The sequence below is a fragment of the Aspergillus lucknowensis genome (assembly GCF_044049455.1).
Source record: "Aspergillus lucknowensis strain CBS 449.75 chromosome Unknown BJX67scaffold_63, whole genome shotgun sequence".
Lineage (NCBI taxonomy): Eukaryota > Fungi > Ascomycota > Eurotiomycetes > Eurotiales > Aspergillaceae > Aspergillus > Aspergillus lucknowensis.
Genome location: NW_027263607.1, coordinates 65,160 through 75,569, shown reverse-complemented (window position 1 = coordinate 75,569; position 10,410 = coordinate 65,160). Strand labels below are relative to the sequence as shown.

Sequence of the window (10,410 nt, the reverse complement as noted above, 5' to 3'; positions counted from 1 at the left end):
TGAACTGTTGTGATTTCCGCCTGATGGATGGCCTCTCGCATGTACTCTCTGGTATATCATTGGACAAAGGCCACTGTTGGAGGGTTTCAATCTGGAGGAAGACCTGGATGCACCTGGCCAGTTGCCGTGCGGCCAGTGGCGGAAATGGGACGCGTGAGAGAGATTGCTTACGATGATCAACAGAAGAAGTGGAATTACAAGCCTTCCTCCAAGGACAATTTCCTGAGATTTGCGTATGCAAGTGTATGTGTCGGTACTGTCTGATGCCCAAGGCCACGCGGAATCGTTCCAAATTCAAGTCTTCCGTGGAGACTAAGGGGTTTGGGCGAGAAGCAGAGTCGGGGCCGCCGTGTCTCGGTGCAGAGGACGTTGCAGATCTGCAAAACAGGGACCCAAATCCCGCCCCCACTGAACGGGTTCGATTGAAATACTGACCCGAAATCCGTGGCATGAAACACCACGGGGCGGGTTTGGATAGTTCTTTCAGCGATGTTGACAGCACTAGCGTTCCGGGGGAAATATATAAGGAAGCTCTTTCTATCCCGAGTTCTTACTCGCTTTCCTCCTCAAAAACTTGCCTTCATTGCTTTCTTTATAAGGGCGACTTGTTGTGTTGCACATATATTATCTACAGACACCCCAGGTTCCCAATACCTCTTACAATGGCGGTATATCTACAATACCCGCTCTTTGGAGATGTTTACTAATTATTCTTGCTAGTGGACTTTACAAGTCTTTGCAGCTATAATAGCAACGAATCTCGCTTTTACATTAGCCGATCCCTTAGATGTCTCTTTCACGTTCTACTCCGACAACGCATGCTCAGGGCTTAGTGTTAGTTGTAGGGCTGGTAATTCTGGCGATGTTGGCCCTGCCGGCTGCGGGGGGCCGGGACCTGTTGGGAGTGTCAAGATGACTGGACTTGGCTCTGCTGATGCCTATTGGGTTATTCCTGGTGTTGATCCCAGCGATTGCAACGGCGACACCGATCCGCCAATGGACAGCCCTAGTTTCTACTCTGGGGATGAGGTCGGGGGCTGCAAAGACTTAACCACTACAGGACAAGACTTTTCAACTGGCGCTTGCGCTGTATGGGTGTGTAACATGTGTGTTTGATGTCTGAGAGATCACCTTTGAAGTATGACTTCTGAAGGCCAGCGACTAGCGGGACGTTGGTAGGCGGCCAGTCACGTGAACTCACCCCTCTATGTACGTAACTTGAGCGACTTCTGCAAGCCAGAGAGATTCTGAGTGCCATTATTAGTTCAATAGCTATGCAGTGCCATCATCATGTTCCATGCATATCCTGCCTTATATTACTTCTCTAACACACTTTACCCGCAAATGTGTTACACTTATGTCCGTGTGTACAGCTGTGGTTAATTAAAGACTTTACACGTTATCTACTGCCTCCTGTATCAGCCATAGTGTTAGCTCTGTTGCCAATTGCTCTGGCTGATCAAACATGATCAAATGCCCTGCTCCATCAATAATAGCTACCTCCCGTGCCTGCAGAGCTTTGCCTAGCCTCACTGCTTGCTCAACTGGTATCCATGTGTCCTCCTTGCCCCATATCACCTTAACGGGCATAACGGCCCCGACCTCCGCATAGCGCTCTTCGACCTCAGTAACATATCGCTCATCGGCTTGGGTAATCTGTCTAACAAAGCCTGCCTGTCCTTGATTTCCACCGGCGAGCCACGGCGCGGCCAGCGCCTCCGCAATCTTCGTTGGCAGAGGCTTATACGCAGCGCCCTTGATATAGGCATCCAGCATACCCTCATAGATTGCAGCGGGCACGGCATTGAAAACGGCTGAATTGCGCCCGACCAGTTGGTAAAAGGCACTGCCGAACGGCCGGAGCGCGACCACATCCACCAGGCACAGGCTGGCATATGCGCACCCGTGCAGGAGATGTGCGCGTAGCGATACTATCCCACCGATATCATGGGCGACGACGTGCGGGGGCTTTGTTGACGAAAATCCCCATGAGTGGTAGAGGTGGGCGAAGGCCGCGGCCAGCCCGGCGAACGTCACGTCGGGCTCAGTGCCGTGTCCTGTGGACGGTGTACGGCCAGGCGACTTGCCGTATCCCGGGAGGTCGAAAAGGTAGATCCGGAAACGTGAGGCAAGGGACTGGGCGTAGGCAGTCCAGCAGAATGATGACCATGGGGTGCCATGGAAAAAGATGAGACTTGGGCCAGTCTCAAGCCCCAAAGTCGTCCAGCAGATGGATGTTTCGTGGGTGGCATCTGCGTGGGTAAAGACCCGGTCAAGAGTAATGCTGCTCATCGTCACTGTTTGTGTAGCTGGTGTAATGCGAGGAAAGGTGCGAGAACCAGGCGGCGTTGATGGTTGTTGGAGAGGGGTGAGCACCTCCAAGGACAATCAGTTGGCGGTAGCGAATACGAGGAACTTTCTCGGGCTGCCCGACCCGTAAGATGCACAAGCAGTGAGTGATTCTCGACATCTTGGCCCTGCCGAGACGCACACACTCCCTCAAGAAAGTGGTACGGGCCATATTATTTCCCAAGAGAGTCACGGTGCAATTCTCTTCAGAGTGGAGGTAGAGTATGCAACACATTCTATATTCCAGAATATATCCACTTTCTGGGTTTTTATTTGAGGAGTCCAGTCCTCCAGTTTTGAACGGGCCAGGAGGTGATCGGCGGGCAAGGAAACGTAACATGGGGCTGCCATCGAATGGGTTTTCCTTCGATCTGGATACACCCCGGCGACATGTTGCGCCTCAGCGCTTGCCTGCACTTCATCTGGTGAGGGTAACCGATCCCATTTTTTGAAAAATGACGATTCTTCGACAATAAATCTAACAAGAATGGGAATTTTTTAACTGCAGGAGTCGCACTCGCCAGGAAGAGCAAGAAGAATTAGAGAAGAGACTCGAGCGAGAGCGTCTCGAGGAAGAGTTAATCTTTCACCTGAGGAATAGCCTGTTTTACAGCCAGTTCCTCAACAAGAGCAGACTCCAATAATGGGAGCAGGAATCGAGCCGACGGGTGTGGCTCAGGATCGGGCTGGGAGACAGAAGCATCCGCAGGAACAGTCGTCCGGCTGATATCGCACAGAGGGGAGAGATCCCGCCATTTGAAGACGTCGATGTTACCTTTTGGAGCTATGATCGAGACGATTGAAGATTATCGGACCGCCTACATATAGATCCATCGGATCTGTCGCCAGTAGAACGTGTTGCGAGGAACTATACTTGGAAAGATTATTGGGTACACGACAAGAATATGCAGAGCCTCAGCCCTGCACAATGTTATCGAAAAAAAACAATCTTGAGATCACATGTCCTTCAGCTGCTCAAGCACGGGGCTAGGTTCCGGGCAGAGGCAATCGCATGCTCAGCAAAATTTGCTAAGTAGATAACATGAATCAGAATCCATGCGACGGGACGGGTTGGGAACTGGGCCTGTACCATCAGGAGTTCCATCGAGGACTATCTCGTGCATCTTTCCATTTAAGAATAAAGTTGCAGGGCTTGTATTTGACTCTGTTTGGCAAGGGAGCTGGCCCAGGAAGTAAAGGCGGGGATAATTCGATAATTCTGGTATTGAACAAACTGTTAGGCTAGCTAGACAACCGCCGTGAACTGATTACTCACCAAACCCAAAGTATTGCGAATCATGGAAATACGTAAGTTTACATCTATCTTCAGCACAAGCTGCCGAAGCTGATGTAAAGGGGCTGGCAGCACGCAGGGCACTCCCAAGCCCTGGCTCAATTAGAACATATGTTTCTCCCGGGTCGCCAACAATCACAGGCACCCTCCTGGTAACCAGATTTCCTCTCATGTCATGGGCAATGAAATCTGTCGTGACCTGGTGAAAATATCGCGCCATAGGGGTGATCCTTGTGCCGATTTGGCTTTCGCGAGATCCTTGACAATTGCGCCGCTGACTTGCGGAGTGCCATTGACAGTTTGGAATTCGAGCTTCTTGCAGATATGCTGTTGTCGCAAATCCAATTTTTTTCGGGTGACGAGATTTTTAAAGACGGTAGCTGACGACGACCAGGTGATCAAATTCTTCCCTTGTACCTTTTTCGCAGCAAGTGGAAGCGGTTTAACCTGGCGGGAAGGGAATGCATCGCCCAGAATCTTCAAAACCAGCCTTTGCCGAATTGAATCTTTGAGAACGTCCCCTTTGGTATCTGTAGCGATCAGCTTCTCGGCCCTAGCGTAGAGCCTATCTAGGTTATCGAGAACGCCCGATTGCCGAATAACGTACTGTGCTCCGGCCTCTAACATAATTACTTTGGGAGGCTTCTTCAGAGCGGACTTCGGACCGAGAATCTCCCTTGCATAGGTTGCCCCAATTGGGCCAGAGCCGATGACTGTGCAAAAATCCCGGGTCAGCGTTATGCACGCACCCTCGAGATAACCAAGGAGTTCTCACTGAGGACATCACATTCCTCCTCGGGCAAGTCCATTGCATGCGTGTGGTTTGATTAGTTGGTTTCACAATTTGCTGGAGAGTGTCTCTGTTGTGTAATCTACTGAAGCTACAACAAAGGGAGAGACAGGTGTTTCTTTATAAAATCAGATTGGCCTTATTGCTGCTACTGTTGGGATAAGGTCTATGATGCGCATCGGCCGTAAAGATAGTTCGAGCTGATGCAAATACCTATACATGAGGATGTAACAAGCGCCATTGCATCCCTACCTTACTTGTGCCTCTGAAGTCACCCTTCGAGAGTGCATACCTACCAGTGACGGAACTAGTCATCCCAAAGTCATGAAGTCTAATATGGAGCAGGCAAAACCCAAATGCAAGATGCAACATTGGAAAGTCGAGCGCCCAGCGCAACACATGGAGTATTGCATTGGAAAAATTGAACGCTTGTGTCAGAGACTGACTACCGGCCTATCAGCCACCAGTATTTCCCCGAACCAGAGACCAGCACAGCAGACTAAACCAGTTAGTTTGTAGGGTGGAGAATCTAGTGTAACACAATAGCATAGCTAAGGGAGCCATACGAGGAATGCGTCATTCTGTGAAATCCGCCAATCCCTATGGGATAAGGACGTGTGATGATATCTGCACATTTTGAGCAGCCTGGGAGTTGAATGATGTGTTACATTGAGAGAGGGTCCCCAGATTCTCGCTCGCCTGCAACTGATATAAACCAGTAGAGGATCGGTTTGCATGAATCATTCCATTCAACCCCCACTACAAAAATCATCAGAGCATGCTGTACCAACACCCATCAAACCATACGCCCAAACCCAACCCCTCAGTACGCATACAACACCCCATCCTCCGCCCCCGGCAGCTGCCCCCGTTGAATCTTCCTGTTTGTACTCCTCAACCACCACCGCAAGCCCCACGCACTCGCAATCGTCGCGAACCCAAACGCCGCATTACTTGCCAAGGCCGTCAAATATCTCGGCCCATCTGACTCCGGATATAGATACACTGTATAGATATAAGACGCATTCGCCACCACATTCACCACGGATAATGACGCGGCCTTCTTCTCGGGTGTCTGGCCCAATGTCGCCGACACCCAGCCCAATATCACACTGTTGACGGCGTACACACCGCTCGTGAACACGAAGCAGCAGAAATATCTTGCCCCCGTGTTAAGCGTGATGCAGGAAATGATGAAGGCGATTACTGCCAGACCCATGGTGATGGTGATGTGCCAGGTGCGCTCGTTCCATTTCCCGCTTGTGATTCCGACGATAACACCCACAGCCCCCGAGACCAGGTACGGCGGACACGTGAGGACGAGGGAGATGGTATCGTTGAACCCCAGGGTCGAGATAACGGTCGGGTAGAAGTTGTTGAACGACGCCGCGCTGAGGTGCATATTCTGCATGAAGGCGAGCACATACAGGCGCGGGTCACGACATGTCTCTTTCAAACCCGCCAGAACGCCCCGTGAGGTCTCGCTGCCGACGGTATCGGCTAGGATGCGGTCGTGGGCGAGCTGGCGCTCTTCCGGGGTGAGCCACTTCGTGGTGAGCGGGTGGTCGGGGAGCATGAAGACGCCGAGGATAGCGATGCAGAAGGTGACGACGCCCTCGATGATGAAGAGCCATTGCCAGCCCGCGAGGGAGTGTTTGCCGTCGAGGGTCTCGAAGGTGGCGACGGCGATGAGGCCGGACATGGCGGTTGCGACGATGTTGCCGGAGTAGAGGATGGAGATGCGCAGGGCGATTTCCTTGCGGGTGTAGAAGAGGGAGAGGAGGAAGAGGGCGCCTGGGTAGAAGGGGGCTTCGGTGATTCCGAGGAAGAAGCGGACATTACCAGGCCGACGTAGTTTTTGGTGAGCGAGGTGCAGGCGGACACGATGGCCCAGCTGCCCACGCAGGCGCTCATGTAGACGGATGCGCGTACTTTGCCGGAGGACATGAGCATGTTCGAGGGGATTTGCATGAGGAGGTACCTGGGGGTTTAGTCTTGGGGATCAGATGGGATGGGTGAGAGAAAGGGGCTTACCCGACAAAGAGGATGGAGATGCAGGTGTTGTGCTGCGTTCCCACGAGGCCGAGATCATCTTCGAGTCCGTTTAATCGGGCACTGGCGATGGCATTGCGATCGACCTGCGAGCCCCAGTTAGCTGATGGTCCTGCCAAAATAGGGAGGGTTTAAGGGAGGAAGGTAAATACATAGTTGAGGAAATACATGGCCCAGATAATAGGCATCATCCGCGTATCCAACTTCCGCACCAAGGCGATCTCTCTTGGGTCCGTCTTTGCAACTGCCCCTGAATAGTCTCCCTGGGCCCTTCCCTCACCCTTCTCATCCGCACATTTGCTCGACCGAGTATCCTCCACATAGGAAGCATCACACTTCTCCTGGGCCAGGATATCATCCTGGTTGAAGCCGCACTCTTTCTTCTCGGACGCCATGATGAACAGCAGTGTTGGGTATCCCGACCCTGACAGATAAACAAACAGAGAAGTATTGGAGTTGGTAGCAGGATTATAGCCGGATCAAAATCTGGGGTAAAAAAGGGGGGAAGCAGAGCATTTATACCTCGCCCAGTCAGTCCCTGACAAGAGAGGAGGTGATATAAGACACCCAAGATTTGACCAAGCTTGGCCAAGGGGATCTTGCTTTGTCACACAGGAGCGAAACAACTTAGGGCCACCACAGCTGTACACCACGCCACACCGCTGGGCAAATGGTTGGCTCGCGTACCCCGGAAAATTGACGATCGAGGTGAAACCATATCATGGGTCGCTGCGGCGGCATAGTCAACCCCGTGGGGAGGATGAATCCGGGGTATATACCTCCGGGTTGAGGTCGAGAGTGAGGGTGCCTCATGAATTTTCAGTTGGATGTCCTTGTTGTGGTGCTATAGTACCTTCATATTATCCCGTAAACGAATTATAAAATTCAGAAGGGCTAATATACACTTCCTAATTATTCTCTCCGAGATCCAAAAAGAAAATCGTGGATTGGTGCGCCATTTACGAAAAAAGAAAAAAAGAAGAAAGAAACCACCATCCATCCGTATGTTTTGCAGCCCAGAACGCCTAGCAAAATTTGATCCGAAAACCCTATTCAAGCAATTGCCACCTGGTGCTTAACACAGATAATCCACAAGTGCCTGTCATCAAACCCTGCATAATCCCTGTGATATTACTTCTTATCTCTACCTGTTGCGGGATAGTTGCGTACCGTGTGGACGGGATGAGGCATGGCGGAGGACCAGAGTTGACTTTGTCCTGCTGGCTGACAGTAGTCGGACGTGAAAAACTCCGCTCCCACGTATCGCCTTGGCTTTCCCCGCAAAGTTATCTTAGGAGCCAATCAACGGTACAAATATTTCTTGCCAAGCTTTTGAACAGGTTGCAGCTCGCTCAGCCTCGAATTTTCGGTCGCGCCCCACGAAAATGATTAGTAAGTGGCTTGGCGCTCATGTGACCCACAATCTGGCTTCAGGAAAATTTCGAACCACACCACCTCTTTCAAAACACTTACTATTAACTTCACGATAGTAGCACTCGCTAAAAATGTAAGTAAAGCACTTCAAAACTTCTTAATAATCATTATTTCAAGCCCCCTTTTTAATATAATTGCTTTTTTCTGCTTTTTAACTGCTAATTTGTTGCTTTAGAAGTGGTACTAGTAGTATCTTTGTGAAGTTAAAGCAGGTTGCCTCGAGCTGCCTGACTATAAGAAGGTAGATCTTCTTGTCCTGCTTTTTTCTTTTTTTAACTACTTACTAACTACTTAGGAACTGCTTAGGATACCAACAATTGCCTATACTTTTACTATAACAAGATATTCTACAGGATCCTGGATTGCTTGAAGGCCATGGTAAGACTATCTCTCTATTACTAATAACTACTTACTAACTACTTGGAAACTGTTTAGCACAACTATAAATCTACAAACAATCTCTATACCCACGTCAGCTTGCATAAAGATGTTTTACTCCCTTTTAGGAATGTTGGTAGATGCGTGCCACAAGAACTAGTTAATAAGGTGGCTAGTAAGTAGCTTCTAACTACTTGACAAGTGGTTACTAACTACTTAGAATAGTACAAGGGACTTTTCGCGGGTGTGGAGCCAGGTAATTCCTTAAGTATTGGTACAGGTGGTATAGCAGCAAGCCCTGGTTCTGCTATAGGCATGATGCTATTATTACTTAAGAAGAAGGATAGTAGTGTAAGTACTTTCTAACTGGTTGGCAACTATTAAGAAACTAATTAATTCTAGGTTCATGTAACTAATATGAGAACTAAGGTTGCTTGCATGGGAAAATCCATGCCTTGCATGTCTTGTGGTAGTTGTATTAACTACTGCAAGGATATTAATAAGTATGACTATTTTGTCCTTTTCAACTATAGTAATCTTTATTTCTATGCTGTAATCAAGAAGGCTAAAAACCAGGTAGAGGAAATTGAAGAGGAAATTAAGAAGGAAACTGCTTAATAACTACTTAGGAACTGCTAGGTTAAACTTTGTGCATACAAAAGTTCTGTATCTAGCCAGTAAGGATTAATGGATTAATCAAGTAGATAACTAATACAAAACTAGTTATTAAATAATTGGCTTCTCTATTTTTAGTAAATAGTAATCAAGAATCTAACTACTTAGTAAGTACTAAAAAGATTATAGACTTTTTAACTAACTATATATATATATACCAGTTGCAGATATTATTATTACTTTTAAACTGCTTACTAACTACTTATTATTTTCCTAAAAGAATATATATCTTTAAGAATAAAAATAGATAAAATAATATATAGATATAGTGCTAGTAATTTAAAAAGAATAGATTAAGTAATAGCTAAGCACTTATAAACTACTTGATTATGATTCTTGGATCCTGATCCTTTACTTTATAAGATCAAGCTCTAGCTTCTTATTCTTAAGCTACAATCTTCTATTCTCAAGTTCTTAAAAGCAAGCCTTTTCTTCTTGCTGTTTTATTTCTACTTCTAGCTTCTGAAGCTCAAGCTCTTGATACTATTACTCTAGATTTAGAGTATTGGTAGAGGCAGCTTGTTAGAGGCTCTGTAAAGATTAAAGTGATCTAGCTATTTAGTAAGTACTTACTAAGTAGTTACTAACAAGATAAACTTACTAATTCTTACTAATCTATAATTGTGACCATGACCTTGCTAGACTTTGTAGTAGTAGCTCTAAAGTACTAGATAAGATAGATTACTAGCATTTACAGCTCCCTAAATAAGTAGTTAGCAATAACTTAGTAAGTACTTGGAATATATATATACTTTCTCAGCTTATATAACAAAGGTAATTAGCTTCTATGTTTGATATCTAGTATAAATGGTGGATATTAAACTGGGTAAACTGCTAATACTAGAGGATATTATCCTTATCTAATTTAGTAGAACTAGAGAAAATTAGTTCTTAAGAATATAAATACTTGTAAAGTACTTAATAAGTACTTAAACTTACTTTTTTACTGCTTTGACTAGAGTTAAATATTTCCCCAAGGCATATAACTTTTGATGAGACTGCTTAACAGCATTTGTATGGTTCCAAAGGATATTAAAATAATAAGGCTAAATCTTAGAGCAGGCCTTATTTAAGCCTGCTTTAATAACTGTATTTTTCTTCTAGATTGCCTAGTTCTAGATATCTGCATTCTTATACTCTAAAATAGTTAGTAAATAATCTCCAAGTAGTTAGTAAGTAATTATACTTATAAAAAGATCAACTAGAGTATTATAATCTTCCTCTAATTTATAGTCTAGAAAACTCATCATATAGCTCCAAAGAGCAGAGCCCTAGTTCCTAGTTCCAATAGTATTTAGAATAGTCTGTTGAAAATAAACTTTATAAAATATAATTATATACTGCAAATGCCAGGTAACAGCTTGGTACTATAGATCTATTTCAGAAAAATATTATCCAAGTCCTAATTAGTTAGTAAGTATTTGACAATCAGTTAATA

The 10,410-nt window shown here is 46.5% G+C and overlaps 5 protein-coding genes across 5 annotated transcripts; 2 read left to right on the top strand and 3 right to left on the bottom strand.

The window, feature by feature from the left end:
- Nucleotides 1-645: 645 nt before the first annotated feature.
- On the top strand, nt 646-1,322 carry BJX67DRAFT_365816 (uncharacterized protein; the record flags this gene model as incomplete). The annotated part of the gene is made up of 2 exons (XM_071030300.1): nt 646-665; nt 724-1,322. Coding segments are annotated over exons 1-2 (383 nt in total), but the record flags the coding sequence as incomplete, so codon positions are not given.
- A 1-nt stretch (nt 1,323) lies between these two features.
- On the bottom strand, nt 1,324-2,349 carry BJX67DRAFT_365814 (alpha/beta fold hydrolase). The gene has a single exon (XM_071030299.1). The coding sequence runs from the start codon at nt 2,290-2,292 to the stop codon at nt 1,393-1,395; it is 900 nt and encodes a 299-aa protein (XP_070881675.1). The 5' UTR covers nt 2,293-2,349; the 3' UTR covers nt 1,324-1,392.
- A 967-nt stretch (nt 2,350-3,316) lies between these two features.
- On the bottom strand, nt 3,317-3,863 carry BJX67DRAFT_375118 (uncharacterized protein; the record flags this gene model as incomplete). Its single annotated transcript, XM_071031648.1, has 3 exons — nt 3,317-3,378; nt 3,440-3,568; nt 3,626-3,863. The coding sequence occupies 3 exons, from the start codon at nt 3,861-3,863 to the stop codon at nt 3,317-3,319; spliced, it is 429 nt and encodes a 142-aa protein (XP_070881674.1).
- A 1,393-nt stretch (nt 3,864-5,256) lies between these two features.
- Nucleotides 5,257-6,880, bottom strand: BJX67DRAFT_385391 (putative MFS transporter; the record flags this gene model as incomplete). The annotated part of the gene is made up of 4 exons (XM_071033849.1): nt 5,257-6,327; nt 6,366-6,414; nt 6,468-6,571; nt 6,638-6,880. 4 exons carry the CDS (start codon nt 6,878-6,880, stop codon nt 5,257-5,259), a joined length of 1,467 nt encoding a protein of 488 aa, XP_070881673.1.
- Nucleotides 6,881-8,581: 1,701 nt separating this feature from the next.
- BJX67DRAFT_365812 (uncharacterized protein) lies at nt 8,582-9,031 on the top strand. The gene has a single exon (XM_071030298.1). The coding sequence runs from the start codon at nt 8,715-8,717 to the stop codon at nt 8,913-8,915; it is 201 nt and encodes a 66-aa protein (XP_070881672.1). The 5' UTR covers nt 8,582-8,714; the 3' UTR covers nt 8,916-9,031.
- The last annotated feature ends 1,379 nt before the right edge of the window (nt 9,032-10,410 follow it).

Coding starts and splice junctions, on each gene's coding strand:
- BJX67DRAFT_365814 (XM_071030299.1), bottom strand. CDS start 2,292: ATGAGCAGCATTACTCTTGACCGGGTCTTTACCCACGCAGATGCCACC.
- BJX67DRAFT_365812 (XM_071030298.1), top strand. CDS start 8,715: ATGAGAACTAAGGTTGCTTGCATGGGAAAATCCATGCCTTGCATGTCT.